At 43.7% G+C, this 17,293-nt stretch overlaps 2 protein-coding genes across 2 annotated transcripts; one reads left to right on the top strand and one right to left on the bottom strand.

The window, feature by feature from the left end:
• Positions 1 to 1,087: 1,087 nt before the first annotated feature.
• frrs1l (ferric-chelate reductase 1-like) lies at positions 1,088 to 3,645 on the bottom strand. The gene is made up of 5 exons (XM_071916836.1): positions 3,441 to 3,645; positions 2,959 to 3,043; positions 2,468 to 2,606; positions 1,360 to 1,606; positions 1,088 to 1,260 (listed from the first exon to the last, which is right to left on the bottom strand). Exons 1-5 carry the CDS (start codon positions 3,643 to 3,645, stop codon positions 1,088 to 1,090), a joined length of 849 nt encoding a protein of 282 aa, XP_071772937.1.
• An 11,608-nt stretch (positions 3,646 to 15,253) lies between these two features.
• On the top strand, positions 15,254 to 17,058 carry LOC139925443 (phospholipase A and acyltransferase 1-like). The gene is made up of 3 exons (XM_078287090.1): positions 15,254 to 15,307; positions 15,822 to 16,068; positions 16,715 to 17,058. Exons 1-3 carry the CDS (start codon positions 15,254 to 15,256, stop codon positions 17,038 to 17,040), a joined length of 627 nt encoding a protein of 208 aa, XP_078143216.1. The 3' UTR covers positions 17,041 to 17,058.
• The last annotated feature ends 235 nt before the right edge of the window (positions 17,059 to 17,293 follow it).

Below are 17,293 nucleotides of genomic sequence, written 5' to 3'. Positions count from 1 at the left end.
AGGCTACAATAACAACCTGGGGAAAAATTAGTTCAAACAAAATGTCATGTCATCATGGTTTATGCTCCTATTCAGTGTGTTATTGCTTCAGTAGGCTATACTAATCATTCAACATACACACACACACACACACACACACACACACACAGACAGAGTGCCACAGTACTGTTAAACAAACCCCAACAGCCAATGGAATTGAAATAAGTCAAACCGTCAAAAAGAATTTATGCAAAAGTGACATGGAGCCCAGCCTTCACATTTGGGTGTCAAACATGAACATTAGACAAAGTTAGTGGGAATCTTTTACATAGTCAAAGCAATACAAATAATACAGGCAGGCAGTCACTAAAACTTTGGATATACAGTATTATTCTTTGATAGTATGAACTATTGAATGAACCAATTCCTCTATTATAATATCTTTGTTTTCAAAAACATATTTGCGGAGGATAATGTCCATGAACATGACAGAGCACAAGAAAAGGACGGTGTGTGCAAAAGGCTGTGAGCTGAGCTCCTCGGTTCCTTTGAGCTGTCCTGTGGAAAAAGAAAACTGTCTTTCAGTCCAGTCCAGTGTGAAGCGCTGTCTTCTTTTCACCTGGTGTGGTGTTCAAAGGTTTTTCACATCTTCAGGTGCTTTACTGTTCTCAGTAGTGATTTCCCAGTGCATGCGGCATTTTAAAGAGCTGTGAGAGTTACTTATTGGCATATGCGTAGTGCTCATATTTTCCTAGTTAATACTTTTATGCTATCATAAATACTCAAAATCATTGGCCTATCTTAAACTATAATACTACTCTTTTATCAGATCTAATATTTGAATGTACTGAGGCTATGGACCAGGCACAAAGTTAGCTTTTCATGATAACACTACGATATATGCTCAAGAATTTGTCAAGATCTCCATATGAGTTCAGTATACTGAATATATATGCTCTCTATGTTGTTTAATCTATCTAATACAGTGTCTTTCTGTGCAAAGCGCACACTTGACTCAGGGTGTGGCATCGGACAAAAATGGCAAATTATTTTATTGCTTGTTCTTCCCTCTTGTTCTCTTCTCGACCCTGCGTTCTCCGGTGCCGTGTTAGGGCGTTCCCATCAGTAGGTAGAAGGTGAGGGCTACAATGAGCAGTAGGCAGAAGGGAGAGTTGAAGGTCTGGTAGGCTGTGGAAGGCATGAAGATGTCCTCGTACTTGTAAATACTGATCATGTGGTCGCTGACTGGCGGAGCGTCGATGTCGTGCCTCGTGATGGAGCCTGTTGGCAAAGGTGCGATGATGTAAGATGAGAGGAAAGGGGGCAGAAAAAAGGGAGAGAACTCTAGAGAGTGGAACAGATGCTGAGACAAACACTCACCCTGTATGGCGGGTCCCCAGGCAAACAGGTAGTACCATGACAGGTGTAAGTCCACGAGCGTTTCCTCTCTGGGGACGTACAACGGGCGCTTGAAGCGGCAGGTCACCCGGTTGCTCTCAAAAATGCCCTCCTCGTCCCGGGCCGGGTTCCTCTTGATCTCCTTGGCCCACTGGCCGACGTTGTAGAAGTGATGGATCCGCACACGTCCGTTATCATCGTGGACGCAGCCCATCACATCGTCTCCCCCCTGAGGAATAAGCAGGTATGCATTACTCAATACTTCCAAAATATATAGATAATTGTGTCAGAGATGATTATATCATTTTGTACACAAAGGCCAAGACAGCAAATTACTTAAAGCCCTGATGTCTGCTGCTGAAGCTGTAGCCTTATCACTGGCTTTATTTACTTGATTTATTGGACTGAAGACATTTTTTCACTCAAAAATTGATTGTCTGAGGTTTTGATAAAAGGACTGGTGGTTCAGGACAGCTAGGTATGAGTTGTGAGTGTTGAGTATGTATTTTGAAGCTGTAAAACATTTGTTTATAAATAGTGAGAGGTTAAGAAAGGTCCTAAAGGATTATGTTCCATCCACAAGTCAAACTCTTTGAGAACATAAAGTATGTAAAGATACCCAAATATTATGAGGTCAAATAAATTCTGGATTGTTTCATTAAAAATGTTTTACATGAAGCTTTTTACTTCCATGCCAACAAAGGCATGGAAGTAAGAATATGTAAGAATATGTAAGAATAAGTAAGAACATGTTTCACATTTTTTAAACAGTGGACATCTTGTTTTGAATTAAGAATTAAGAATTAAGGAATAGTTTTGATCATTTGAATCACTTGTTCTCATAGTAGACTCAGGCTCTTAAAAAGGGTGTATCATTTTCAACACTTGAGTCTGGTTTTGGACAACACAAATTTGTGTTACTTACCAGCACAACCTATGTTAACCAATGTTGATACAACAAAATGTTAACATCAGTTGTACTGAAAAGTAACACAAATGTGTGTTGTCCTAAACTAGACACAGGGATGCATTAAGATGACACAGCCTTTTTAATAGAGCAGCCAGTCACGGAGGTGCTGCAGCTGCTCACCATCTTCTTGTCAGAGGAGAAACCCACGGCCACCCAGCCGTCTGTGTCTGCACTCATCTCATACTCCACGTCTGTCCCAATGCGACGATAACTCAGAAAGTAGTCGCATGTCTCCGCATCACACCCTGGCTTCCCATACCTGGACACAGACAAACATGAGCACTCTTTAAAGTCATACGGTCCAGTTTTCACTCTCAAGGGTGGCACTACAAAACAGAGCTCAGTGGGAGAACATGGAAACTGGTTGACAACGTTGAGAATACAGTAATAGTAAAGGAACCAAAGAAAAAAGCTATTCAAATGAGTTTCATTCAGGTTTCAAAGCACAAAGACAAGACAGTGGAGTGTGCCTGCTCTGCTCCAGTTCTCTCATGTGAGGCCAGGAGCCCCGAGGAATATGACTGGATGGGAGCCCTGTTTTCAGAGGGAGAGAGAGAGAGAGAGAGAGAGAGAGAGAGAGAGAGGGAGCACAGATATATCCTTTTTCTAACCTGATGCAGCCCTTGGTTATTCCACAGTCACTGACTTTGATCTTAGCAAAGGGATCCACTGGTGGGGCGGTGGGGAACGGATAACCTGCAAAATACAAAATGGGCACTTAGAAGGTTACACACGAACAAACTCACCGTGTTAAAGCAAACAAAGCTTGTATTCAAGATGGTCAGAGGGACAACTAGAGGGAGGCCATCTGCAGTGTGTGTGTGTGTGTGTGCGAGAGAGAGAGAGAGCGGGGCCAGCTGCTAGCAGGGAGCTGGCCTGGGTGCTGAAAGGCCCTGTGTAACGGGGTTAGGTCGGATGCAGAGCAACGCACCATAAATAGAGCATATGTACAGATAGAGTCCCAGTATAGCCTATATTTCGGTAGTTATGTAGTATGCACGACATGTAAACAAAATCTACCAATGCAACAAACAGAGAAATCTTAGTTCATTGAACTAGCCTCTTCAATCCGGAATAAGACCCTTACCCTTACCATCATCTGACAGATATCTGGACTCCAGGAACTCGGACGCGAAGGTGCTGTACGAGTCCTTGTGCGGCTCCTTGTGTCCCGGCTCTCCGTGCTCTCCGTGGCCGGCCCGGAGAGCTCCCTCGTCGGTGGGGCTCGGCGCGACCCCCCACCTCCCGCTCTGGATCAGCAGCACCAACAACTGGACCAGCCTCCGCAGGGAAATCATGGCCAATAAAAAGGGAGCGATAAAAACGTCTAAACTAACCTTAAATCAAACCGAATCGTCATTATTGGTTGGATTTCGGTATCTTCGTAGGCACCCATCGCGTCACCAAATCATCTTCGCATCGTAATTGCTTGTTTGCCTTTTTGGTCGCCTGTTTGTTCGCAGTGAACCGGAGGATGCGGGGGGATTCAGTGCCGTTGACCGTCCGATTAGGAGGTTAATCCAAACGCAAATTAGCCAGATTCGTAATTTTACCCATCTATTTTGGCTACACGCCTAATCCTCGTGGAAATCTGAATCGAGATGCCTTCAGTGCTCATTAATCTTGACAGATTTCAGTCGGAGCATTGGCCGGGTGAATGGTTTCGTCCGGGCGCTCTTCTCCCTCCTCAGTCACTCGCTGTAACGTCCAATGGGGAACCGCTACGTGCAGTTAACAGGATCAATCAATTGGGGCAATTGTGTCCCTACACTGCCATTGTAGAGGTGTTTTCAAATCAATATCACGCAATTCTTCCGAGATTAATCCTCCATATCCACCCATTCCATGTTCCTCCATGTTTGGTAATGCAGCTGCCCAGTTTGTGTCACCCATAAAACCAACCTGTGCAGGTCTACCCGAGCAGAAGCATTGAAATGAGAGGTGGAAGGGAAGAGAGGGAGAGCTATGGGAATGGTGGTGGAGGCAAAGGATCAGATCAGGTCATACAGACACAGACAGGAGGATGGTTACAGACCGAGTCTAGGTGAATGAATGAACACAAAGAAGTAGGATGTGGAGAAGGCAATTACTAAGAAAAACTGATTAAACGTGGATCAAGGGTGTCAGATCTTGGATGGAGCAGGGTGTATACAGGCTGTGAGCTGGTGACTGGAAGATGGCTGGAGTTACATCTACAGCCCAACATCACTGCCCCAGTGCCCTTGAGTCAGGCACGCACCCCCAAACTGTTTCAGAGGCACTACAGTGCAGGCAACCCTGCCTTCTGACCTTCTGAAGATATTCATATATGTAGGCAGACGTGTGTATATCCAAGATGGACATGGATAGATATGGATTGTTTCAACTGGCCAACAGGGTAAATCTTGTCAAAAAATCCTCTGAACATCCTCATTCAAATCCTTTGACTGTAACTCCATCCTTCCTGTCTCTCCCCCTGGTTGTACACAAACCTGCCACTTGATGGTGATATAAATCCACTGTTTGAACTTTCAGCTCAGGTCGGTTTGAAGAGTCTCTGCTTACCATCTATTTCATTTTTATAACATTTTATTACAGAAAACACAAGCACGTTGCAACTGGTGGAGTGCAATATGTTCACTGGAGGTGTCATTAACTTTTTTTTCCTTTACTCTGGAATCTGAATATATATGTGACTGCATGGTGGACAATTGTACAGTTGTACAGTAATGTCTGCTGTTTCTGTGATTAGGCAAATTCCAAGTTTTGACTTTATTGGGTGATAGCTGATTGAAGCTCCATCTACCTTAGTAGCCTACAACCAATGTGTCATGATAACAATATTTTTCTCTCTGTAGTTCAGAAATATGGTTGATTATTAGCTGAGATTGTCTGGCTTTTGAGCCTACTACAAATATTCAGTGATTTAGATGTAACGCACACTTCTTCTGCTTGTATATATGGTTATTTTTTAGATAACCTGAGAGAATTTGTGGCATCTCTAGCCATTGCGTAAGTTGTTGCATTGCCCCTTTTCTGTCCACCAGTGGACTTGATTGAAACAAGCTATCTCAGATTTGCTAATGCCTCCCTGTCCTCTGTTTCATGAAGATGCAGTAAGTGAAATACGTATTTTTGCACTACAATAAAGGCATTAATTGATCTGTGTGCTCCAGTCATCATCTTTCTTTTTTTTGCTCAGTACTTAGATAATTCATGTGTCAATCCACATAGTCTATAGACACTATCCCAGAGTAAACATAACAAAGAAAAAATGTAAAAGCTTGCTTAGAAGCTTAACAGAACATCTCAAATGAATATACACCACCGTGAGTCTTGTATAGATGAGTCATACTAGAAGCAGTGACACCCAGATCCCTGGAAGTGAATAATACCTAATATTACTTAATTTTTTTACTTTAATTAGTTTTGCAACAAAAAGTGCCAAGAGTAAACAACCCTATTTTTTTGCTCAAGGTTATGATCTAATGGTCTAATTTTGTCTATGTTTATGTCTATAATGTCTGATTTTGGTTACATTTTCTATACACAGAATATAACAAATTGCTCGCATTATTTATTTTTGCTGACTATTTGACTCATATGTACCAAAGGTGCTAATGACGGTTTGTAGCAGGGACAGCAGGTGTGGGAGGCTTGAGAAAGTCAGGGAGACGGTGTTGTTCATCTCTGTAGCCTGTAGGTGATGCTGGTGTGACACAATGTGAAACAGAGACTAGAGGCGTAAACAGACTGTAAGAATGACTGTCTAAGATATTAAAGTCTGACTGACGTGCATGATTACATGCACAACCAAACAACCTAAACGACTGCACAAAAGCCAAAACACAAATCTGTAATGGAAAATTATACAACAATGATACTTCTAATAGTATAAATGTAGAACATTTGATCACTTTTCATGCATATTCCTGCATCTGTACATGTCCAAGTTTGTGTGTGTTTGTGTTTGCATGTGTTTATATGTGGGACTGTGTCTAGGTGTTTGAGTCTGTCCACTCATGCATGCATGCGTGCGTGTGTGTGTGTGTGCGTGCGTGTGTGTGTGTACGTGTGAGGGTGTGTGACCTTTAACCCCTCCTCTCTTCAGCGTGTCTCTCTCAGCAGACACAAATCAACCTGATCAATTGCTCCTCTCATTCCCGATCCGCCCAATTATCCCCCGTTTATCCTCCTATTATTCCCACCTCTACCACAGTCCTCTCTCTCTCTCTCTCTCTCTCTCTCTCTCTCCTTCCCAATTACCATTCGGTGTAGGGGGCAATGCATGCTGGGTAATGAGGGACTCTGGGCGTACCTATCTTATCTTAATAGCCTTAAAGGGCCACTCATTAACACAAACATTCTCTCTGTCACACAGTCACACACACACACACGCACACACGCGCACACACACACACACACACACACACACACACACACACACATACACACATCTGTCCCCACACATCATGCCAGAGAGAGATAGAGTGACAGAAAGAGAGAATGAGCGAGGGACTGATGGCAGCAGTAGGAGAGAGAGAATGAGGCAGGAGAGAGGAAGGGGATGGTGGGAGAGAAGAGGGGGAGGGGGGAGGGGGGGGGAGGGGGGTGTCTGCTAAATGTCAGCGGTGTGTCTCCTGGGTCTGGGAGACGAGTTAGTGACAGGAGAACAATGGCCGCTGGATCCATTCAGAAACAGCTGCTATGAGTGCATGTTTGGATCTGTCTTCTGCTTAGCCATCAACCAAAACTTGTAAAGGCGTAACTGAACGCGCACACACTCACACACACGCACACACTAATACACACAGATGTTTGCCCAGTGCACATCCAGCCACAAACTCACACGCAAATATGCACACACACCCAGACACACACGGTAAGCCCTGGATGTTATGGGGGATCAGCGGCGATGTGGACGGCTTAGTAAGAGCTGTCAGTCAATAACGGCCCCTGAAGACTGTAGTGAAAACTGACCAATCGAACATCAGTCCTGCGTATTCATATCTGCTCAGCCAATGCCTCTCCTCTCCTTCTTGACATATTTCTGTCACCTTACTCCAGGTCTGCCGCCTCCTCTCTGCCTGTATATCTCCTCTATAGCTAAATATCTCACCTCTCCTCGTTTTCTTTTGTTCTCTCCTCTCTCTCTCTATCTCGTTGCAGTCCCCTATACGCTTTGCTGGTTCATTCATTGCTTATCTACTTAGAGGAGCTGCGGAGGTGTCAGTGCCAGAATTACAGGTTTGAGTCCCTCGTGAGCCGAAGGAGTGAATCTCTTGTTTTGTCTTTCGAAGTGTCTGGCATCTAAACTCTATGTTGGCCACCCCCCCAACTCATTCTCTGTCGGAGAGTAGCGAGATCACTTATCGACTCAAGCCCACTCATAACACCAAGCTATTACCTCTGCCTCTAACACCCACACACTCTCACACTCGTACACACACACACACACACACACACACACTCAAACAAACGGCACACAGAGTCATAAAGCGTGCCTGTGGTCTGCGATCTAACTGTAGGGCTCCCCACCCCCAAGGCTTCATTTAGGAGCCGTCAGAAATCACTTTACTCACAGAGAAGACTAAGCGCTATTGGCACAGTCTTCTGTCTCCTGTGCAAATGCACTCCCACCCCTCCCCTCCCCCACACCTGCACACACACACACAAACACTAAGACACACACCTCTACAGGTATATATGCTTATTACACTTATTGAGTAATTCCTCTTCAGTCATGAGCTTCGCAAAAGTGGGCTATGAACAAAAGCATGTCTGTCTTTTCAGTATTTGCATACATCGCTGGGTGTGTACAGTGTGTCTGTTGGGGTCTCCGTGTGTACCGAAGGTTGAAAGGTTCCATTGTGTTGATGAGATGTTTGCTGTAGAGATAAGGAGGCACAGATGAGACGTCGATCAGCACTCATTAAACACGTCCAACTGTTGTGGCTGCGAACGCAGACAGACACACACACAGAGAGGCACGCACTCGCATGCAACCACACGCACATGTACACACACCGACAACAGAAAAACATGACGTCACGTGTGAATTTATGTGTAATTCATTTTATCTCCTTTCAGTATCTCATACATTGGTCTTCTGCCATGTGAATGACTCCAAAGCTCGTATTGACAGCTGACTTAAAATGCCTGTCGTCGGTAGACTTATCCATTAAGCTGTGACACCGCTGTCTCCCTCCCCATATAGACACACAGACTGGCCAGGGCCTTAAGCAGTGATTATGGTGTTGGGCAGTGGGAGCTGGGGGCTGCTCCGTCATTAGTCTGGTTAATCAGAGCCTTGCTCCAGGTTAAGCTCCACAGCCTCAAGAGACAGGCTGATGAGCTGAGAGCCGTGCCCAGCCTACAGTGCCTGGGTCTGGGCTGCAGCGGCTCCCCTGGCCCCTGCCTGCTCCAGCCAGTAATCTATAACTCTCCTCTGGAGCACCGCGCCGAGGCTCAGCCTCCCGGACAACACTGACACACTATGCATGGTAATGAGACACACACTGTCTCAGAGAGAATGACACACTGACACACACACACCTGTTCACACACTCCCACACTTTCCACTGATGCAACCTTACCAATTGTTACCTAGTTTCTATCAGTTTGCTCCGCTTGACTTCCAAGAACAGCTTATTATGCTCAATAACACTCCAAAAACAAGCTAGTCCCTCTGTGTCGTACCAGTTAGCAGTGACCTTGACTTAATGACCAATGTGATTCAACATCTAAATGGTTAACTACCCCTGTCCATGGAGCACAATAATAACCAGCTCAGCAGAATGAGTGTATAATGACCACAGGGACTATAGGGCTTTCAAAGAGGAACTATCCAGACACACACACACACACACACATGCACACAAACAGATTCCCCGAGGACACGAGGGCCTCGGCCCAGCAGGGACCCTCCAGAGAGGTGTATCTGAGGCAGGCCTGCGATTGGCCAGCCTCCTCTATCCCCGAGTCCCCTGTGAGCTCATTAGCCCCAATCATAACCACTTCCCTATGTCTACTTTACACGCTCCATCCATCCCCACCATGCCACACACACACACACACACACACACACACAAATTACACTTTCCATCAGCATCGGGCGGATGGTGTGTGCGTGTGTATATGTGTAACTGCACGAGTGCATGTGTGTATGTGTGTTTAAAGGACAAGGAAGGTCAGGGAGCCCCATGAGCCCCTATCATTTCCCAGCAGACTTTGCAGACCCCAGTGCAGCGGAGAGGGGTGAGCAGGAGGCAGGAGAGGAGAAGACTGGGGCTGAAAAGTAGGTGGAGAAAAGGAAGTGTGTGTGCTCAGGTGATGAAGTGGACAACCAGGTTTCAGTTTGGGCCCCATACTGCTCTTTTGTGCTCTGTGACCCAGATGGGCTGTGAGAGACAAAGAGGGGGGGTTGAGACAGAGAGAGAGAGGAGAGAAAGAGAGAGAGGAGAGAAAAAGAGAGAGTACACATGATAAAGAAAGAGACTTTTCATTATAAAAACGAGTGTAGGCTATAGAGAGTGGAAGAACCCCAGAGACCGCAGAATGGGATGAGACAACAAAGAGCCCATCATCAGTATAGTGAATAGATCTGTCTATCTATCCCTTTTATGTCCCTCTCTCCCTGTTTTTTCAGCATCTCTCCCTCTCTTCATCAGCCTCTCATTGTGCCATTAGCTGAACCTGTAGTCTTAATCAGAGCCTTGGCACAGACATCGCTATCCACTGCCCTTCTCACACACACACACACACATACACACACACTAAATAAACACACTTTAATGTGACACCAATCATGTCCTCTACTCAATGAGCCCCCCTCCCTCTTGTAGCCCACCGCCACAACCCAAACATAACACATGGGACAGCCGTCTCTCCAGTCCATCAGTCAGCCAGCACATTGGCGGTCTGAAAATATATGTGTGTGTGTGTGTGTGTGTGTGTGTGTGTGTGTGTGTGAATGCATGTGGGGCGAGTGTCTCGGGGGGAGGGAGGATGATTTAACTCACTAACCTGAATCACCTCCTACCTCAAATCTTCCCTACATGCGCACGCACACACAAACACACATGCACACACACGCATACACACACAGCCATTCACTCATCCCCCTATCTGTGTCAGTGTGTGTGTATTGATAATGGTCATTAGCATATTTATGATCATTGCCAGCCTCTTATTGTTTGTGTGCTCCATTAATCTTCATCTGCTGCCTGCCGACTGACAGCTCAATCTAACAGGCCATCACTGGGCAGTGGGCACACACACACACACACACACACACACACACACACATGCACAATAAGTGTGCGCATAGTTATACATAAAAGCATACTTGCATAGACACCAGAGGGGCATTGTCTCACAGATGTATGCAGACACACACACATTCACGCAGGCGGTGTGATTGACGTTCACCCCTGTGAGTGTAATCACCTGAGGTTCTCCTCCCCAGCTGTGTGGGGGTCTGCTCAGCTTCTGTGCTGCGTCGTGGCATCGTGCCCACGGGCTGAGAGATCCCTCTGGGCCATAGGTGGGCGATGGTGCCCCTTGATCAGAGCCTAACAAGCCAGCCTCCCTCTCTCCTTGATCCCCCCCCCCCCCCCCCCCCCCCACCACACCTCAGTACCTCTGCCCCCACACACACACACACACACCCAACAAACGCCCCCCTGCCCGCTACCCTCCACCCTCATCATTAAAGACCCCTGCCTGTAGTAGCCCAGAGCCAGACCCAGCCAGCCTGCCGGTGCCGCAGACCACCACCAAACGCACCTCCACCAAACGCACCACCACCAAGCGCACCCCCCCAGGCCAATGTCTGTAAATAAACACTCCTACCAGGGGAAACGCTTGGCAAGGAAATCTGAACAATGCAGCTGGTGAGAGTGTAGCAGACACAACCAGGGTACTGAGTTGCGCCTGTGTGTGTGTGTGTGTGTGTGTGTGTGTGTGATGACAGTGTGCGTTGTGCATGCTTGCGCCTGTGTACTGTGCACTCAAATGTTAATGTGTGTGTTTTGCGCCAGTATGACTGACTGACTCGCAGCTGATTACTGGGTGAATGAGGGCTGGAAGCAAGCCAGGTTCAATGGGAGGTCTGTTCTCCCGTCGCCTCTTCCTTTCTCTTCCCTCTCCTCCCTCCTTCCTCTCCTGCATCCCCCTGCTGCTCCAGGAAGAGCAACCGGGGAGCCAGGATATCTGTGTGTGTGTGTGTGTGTGTGTGTGTGTGTGTGTGTGTGTGTGTGTGTGTGTGTGTGTTTGTGTCATGCAGCCTGTTCTGGTGCAGCAGTGGAACCACAAGCTTCACTACAGTAGTAAAGGAGCGAGAGAAATGATGACCAGGTATCAATCTGACAGTATCAAATAACATTTACACATGAGAAAATCCATGTGGGACTTTTAGCGGAAATGAAATTTTAAAAATAGAAGTTGGAAGAACACTCTGACACTCTCTGATAACTTTTATCTTCTCAATAAGTTACATATTTTTGCATCAGAGCTCTGGGTGTGCAGCCAACTTTTGTTTTCTCTTACCTCTATCTTGTGTTCATCTGATTGGTAGCCATTTCTATATAACTTACTATTTGAGACATTTCACTACCATTTTTACTGATAAACCTTGATAAACCTACTGTAAATTAGCTGATGTGCATCCTTCAGCATCTCAAAGCTATGGACTCTTTTATCTCTAAGCTATAAGGTGTTTTAAACCACAGTGCACAGGGTAGAACAAGTCATAATGCTTCTCTTTCCTGGGCCATAAACAGAGTTTTATAGAGGCTATCTATAATATTCCACTATCAGAGATTATAGAAGTTTTATTGTAATCTCCCACAGAGAATAGAGTTTTATATAGCTTTAGTAAATCATTCCTTCCCTCTGTGCTATCGGCTTCTAAGACTGTTTGCCTATGAGCGAGAGAGGCAGAGAGAGAGAGAACGAGAGCTCCGCAGTGTTAACATTTACGAGGTATATGCTAATATATTTGAATAGTTTATGGAAGCAGTAAAGTCTGAAATACATAATTTGCTAACATGTTCCATGTAAAACAGCTCTTAAAGATGAGCTTTGAATACAAATGCAGATTTGCTACTGTTTAGGCATATTCTATCATTCATGACCAGGGAGGCTCTTTCTTCTCTCTGCGTTAACCCTTTACTGTAAAACTCCTCCTGTGTCACAGCAAGTGACAACACTGGAAGCAAGAAATAATCTTATGTGGGGTTTTATCATATGTAGATGGTTGCATACTTATTCATCAGAGAAATTTGAGGAAATCAGAGAAATTCCGATTTTTTTTTAGAAGCCTATTCTATTAATCACTAACCAAAACATCGTTCAGGACATCTAAAAAATGTAATTTCTGTGTGTTTGACTGTGTTTGTCTTTGATAAATTGTCGGTAGTTTCCTGTTAGATTAGTGTTAGTCAAAGGTGAACTAAGCCATTTCTGATAAATCTGAACACTTTTATTTATTTCTTATTCTTACCCTTCAGCTTCTCAAAATAAATGGAAGGATGTGGGAGAAAGAAATGAGATGAAATGATTTGGCTTGCATTAGCATTGCTATAAATGCTATGAGAATCCTACTGAAATATAATAAAAAACAGAATACTGGCACACAAACTGGCATCTTACAGTCTTAACCCTCCACCACCCAATTCACCGTACTTAAACCTTAAGGACACACACCACACACTGCTCTAACACATGCAGTCTTTGTATTATGTTTACCGCTTGTTATTAAGTGTGTGCATTTCTCCATTTTCAGGGCAATGAGTCCATGACCTGGTTAGTGTATAGTAGGAAGGGTTCAGGGTGATGTATTTACACTATCTGTGTTTCTCTCATCATCAGCTCCATTTAGCCCATGATTAACATCCAATCACAACGTGTGATTAAAAGTCAGGGCGCAAGGGTAAAAATATGCCATTCATATTTAATAATCCACTAACAAGGAAACCAGCTCCCAAACTGCCAACAAAATAGATATACACCCATAACACTCCCACATACATCTCTCCTTTCCTCGCCTGAAAACACACACCTAAACATCTCCCCACCACTTCCCGCCTATCTCCCCCACACCCCGGTGCTGGCTAGGTGGAATTAGAAAACCAACCCCGCGGTCTCATTAATTAATTAAACACCATGTGCCAGTGGCACCTGGGTACCGGTTATCACCGCCACTCAGACACACGGTGATCTCAATAACCACCCCACCACAGGGCACGGAGAGGAGGAGGGGGGGGGGGGGAGGTGGAGGGGAAGGAAGGGACAGAGATTCTGCCTTCACAACTTCGAGGTAAAGACAGGTTCATGAAAGAGTTAGAAAGAGAGGAAGAGATGGAGAAGAGGAGAGGAGAGAGGCCTCAGACACCATCTAAGAAGAGTACTGGTTAAGGTGAAATGTCCATTCAAACACCACCACCTCTCTCCTGCTCGAGTAAATTGGGACACGTTTATCCCACCAGTACAGCGGAGGCTCATGGGTGTTTCTACTGTGTATTTGCGAGTGCGTCCCCTTCCCTCCCTCGCAGGCTCCACAGGGCCTTTTTATCATCTGGCCTAGCAGGGCCCCTAAATCACTGCAGTAACGCCCTCCTCATCATCTCCTCTTAATTCCTCTGCACACCGCATGAACACACACACACACACACACACTTTGATACCTGCCCTATATACCACAAATATTCTGCATCTTGGAAAATCCTCTTTAAATGCTTGTGTGTTTAAGTTCTGTGAATTTTGCTTGGAGACAGTGGAGAAATGTACATTTTATCTTTATATTGTCGATGTCAGGTGAAAACATTGTATATCTAAAATGTCAGTGTTTTAGGAACTAAGAGAAACAGCCTTGTTTTTAGCTTTTTTAGCATTTTGGGGTTTATCCAGTGGGGGTTTGAAAAGGTCTCATAAGCCCATGGATCGTAGCATCGTCTCAATCTTAGAGAATCATGTAATCCTTCACATTAAAACATGAAAATTAGCTAAATTTGAGTTTTTCACATGACAACAGCAATATAGATGTCATTAGATCATGAAGGAAACACCAAATTTGGCACATTTTTTCAATTTCTGCACTGTTTTTTTGAACCTAACACCTTATAGCACAGTAAGGTATTATCTACATAATGTAGAACCCCAATGTCACCGTCGTTTTGCCATAGTCTTCAAATGTGTGTGTGGGTTAGACTGGCCAAAAACCTTCACAGCAAAACAAACATCACAGTCATAAATATAAAACAGGGATTCCCAACTGGGAGAGACCCTGAATAGTAAATGTGTGGAGTATGTTTTATTTATTTTTTTAACTCAAATTGATTTAGTTCAACAAATGTAAACCCCTCATATCAATGGACCAAGATTAGTGACAAATATATACAGTATAAAAAAAGGGATTACATGTATAATTTGACTGAGGCCTGTCAGTGTGATGTCCAATGCTAGAAATCAGTATCATTCTAAATGAAACCGAGGATGCCGGTGCTAATTAGACCTACAGGGACAAATCATTTGCAGTCCAGTAAGACAGGTGGTATGGTCGTTGGTTTGTTTGCATTTCAACTTCTGAAACTGACTTGGAATAAATGTACCAATCAATATGACAAGTGTGAATTGAGAACTCAGTGTATTTGAACCACAAATTTCAAACAAATTGAAACGCGTGCCACAATAATTTACTGAAATTTACTTTTGAATTGTTGTGACTCAGTGTCTGCCTGACCCAACCTGACATAATAACAGGCCACATATTACATTAATAGGTAACATATTAGGCTTCCTATCGTCTTCAGTCAAGGCTATCTGAGAATGATGAAGGCATTTCAGCTATTACTTAACTTGCTTACAGCCTTCTAATAATTTGATGATGCCCTGCAGTTAGTATTTGGACTTCAGCTCTCAGTGACAATGGATCTTCTGGGACAGTGGAACAGTATTTTGTCCCAAATCACAGAAAAACAGGTGAGCATTTGCATAAATATATTCAGAAAAGTGTCTTGATGCAGTAATGCCCACAATTCTGTCAAAAATTTGTGTTTGTGTGTGTGTTTGTTGACAACTTCTTCCAATTTAAGAGGTGGTATACGTACACTTTGCCTAGGAAACCTATAGGAAACCTAGGAAAAATCTTACAACTCTAATTTAAAGTGTAATTATCTTTGACTCTTATGGGAGGTTCGACATCTTAAGAGTATACTTTCATACTCTATTCAATCTAAATATTTTAAAACCACCTTTTATACTGTTTTTTTTTTTTAATATGTTTTAACATGTGCTCTTTTATTTTCTCTGCTGCTTGGTATTTTTATGCTATCTGGTGTTTGGCTTTGCTTGCTGAATCTTGTCTCTCTTACTCTCCGTCTTGCTATAATAACGTGCTTCTTATACTATGTTGTTGTATGTCTGCCTCTCAAATTATTTATTTTTATTTTCTCCCTATTTGCTTCTCCTCAAGTGACCTTTTGCCGTTTTCCAGACTGTCATTATAAATATCAATTTGTTCTTATGCGACTTGCCTGGACAAATAAAAGGTAAAAAAAAAAGGAAATGTGGATACTGCGTACTGCTTCTAACTACTGTATATCCTTTTTATCTCCAGATTGATAAGAATGTGTCCACAGCAGAGACTGGAGACTTGATTGAGTTTGCTTACCCAGGGACAGGATTTTCTCTTTGGGGAGTGTATGATGGAGACGGCCACGTTATCCATTTTGGGGTGGCAGGTGAGAAAATGAAATGTAATATAAAAATGAATGTTATTTTCTTTTCCTTTTTTTTTTTTTTTTTTTGAAGTAATGGCTAACTTTCTCTGGCATGTGATTCATGGATAGGATTTCCTAAAAAAAAAATCATTTTAAAGGTTGAAGTTGATGAATAACTATCTTGCCTTATGATCATGTTTTCCTTTGAAATCTTCAGGTATTGATTACAGGACAATATCACTTTACCTAATAACTCACACTTTGCTCTTATGGACAGATGCACTAAATCTGTTTCCATGTGCAGCCAGACAGCCAGAAATGTAATATCAGAGATTACATGACTAAATTTCTGTGCTTTCTTATAGACATTACCAATATGATTCCTATATGACTTTTGTTTTATAGCCAACTTAAATATATGCTTAATGCCATATATTAATACAAAGTTAAGTCAGTCATTAACATCCTGGCGTATATCATAACTATATACTGCCATGTAATAGTATAATTTGTAATTTCAGAATATAATTTTTTTAAGGCTGATAAAACTAATCAGGTGGTCTAAAGTGAATTGCCTCTCCTAAATGAAGATCTACTGAACTGAAGTGTACCACTTTTTATTTATTTTCTCTAACACTTTCTTTCCATCTTTCTCCTCAATTCTCAGATGAGAACCTGATGCAGAGTCTATGGCGCAGCTTCCTTCAACAGATGGTCCAACATTCGTCTGGCAATCGTCTTCTCAAGAGGACCAAAATCCGCAGACAGCCCATCACGCAGATTAAAGTGGCTCCGGGAACTCGCATCAAGGTCAATAACAACAAGCATCGTCTCAGTCCGTCTCCACAAGAGCTGATGAGGCATCGGTGCGACACTTTCCTCGACCAGGAGTTCACATACGACTTGTTAAACTTCAACAGTGAGCATTTCGCCACATTCGTTCGATACGGCCACGCTGTGTGCAACCAGGTTTGTTCAGCAATAGTTGTGTGAGAGAATGTGTGTGTGGTGTGATAAATAGTAGGGCTATGACCCACCAGAACCCAATTAATTTCAATTTTCCACTAATTAATTACTTCTTATTTTTTTCTAGATTCCCTTTAAGAAAAAGGACGAAGAGCATACGGGTGCAACTCAAACATTTGATCTGATAATGCAGCAACGGATGGAGACAGAGATCTGAGCTTGGGAGTATCTACTGTAGTGTCTCTTATGTACATCGATCATGCCGACTTCGTTAATGAGC

This window comes from Centroberyx gerrardi, chromosome 12 (assembly GCF_048128805.1).
Source record: "Centroberyx gerrardi isolate f3 chromosome 12, fCenGer3.hap1.cur.20231027, whole genome shotgun sequence".
NCBI classification, from domain to species: Eukaryota; Metazoa; Chordata; class Actinopteri; order Beryciformes; family Berycidae; genus Centroberyx; species Centroberyx gerrardi.
The sequence above is the reverse complement of the archived record's forward strand: the minus strand, read 5'-3'. Positions and strand labels throughout refer to the sequence as shown.

Excerpts from the sequence above, each read along its gene's own strand:
- frrs1l (XM_071916836.1), bottom strand. The coding sequence starts at position 3,645 with ATGATTTCCCTGCGGAGGCTGGTCCAGTTGTTGGTGCTGCTGATCCAG. Across the intron at positions 3,044-3,440 it reads CAGATATCTGTCAGATGATG|GTTATCCGTTCCCCACCGCC; the intron begins GTAAGGGTAAGG and ends TGTATTTTGCAG. Across the intron at positions 1,607-2,467 it reads TCTCCTCTGACAAGAAGATG|GGGGGAGACGATGTGATGGG; the intron begins GTGAGCAGCTGC and ends CTTATTCCTCAG.
- LOC139925443 (XM_078287090.1), top strand. The coding sequence starts at position 15,254 with ATGGATCTTCTGGGACAGTGGAACAGTATTTTGTCCCAAATCACAGAA. Across the intron at positions 15,308-15,821 it reads CCCAAATCACAGAAAAACAG|ACTGTCATTATAAATATCAA; the intron begins GTGAGCATTTGC and ends GCCGTTTTCCAG. Across the intron at positions 16,069-16,714 it reads TATCCATTTTGGGGTGGCAG|ATGAGAACCTGATGCAGAGT; the intron begins GTGAGAAAATGA and ends CTCAATTCTCAG.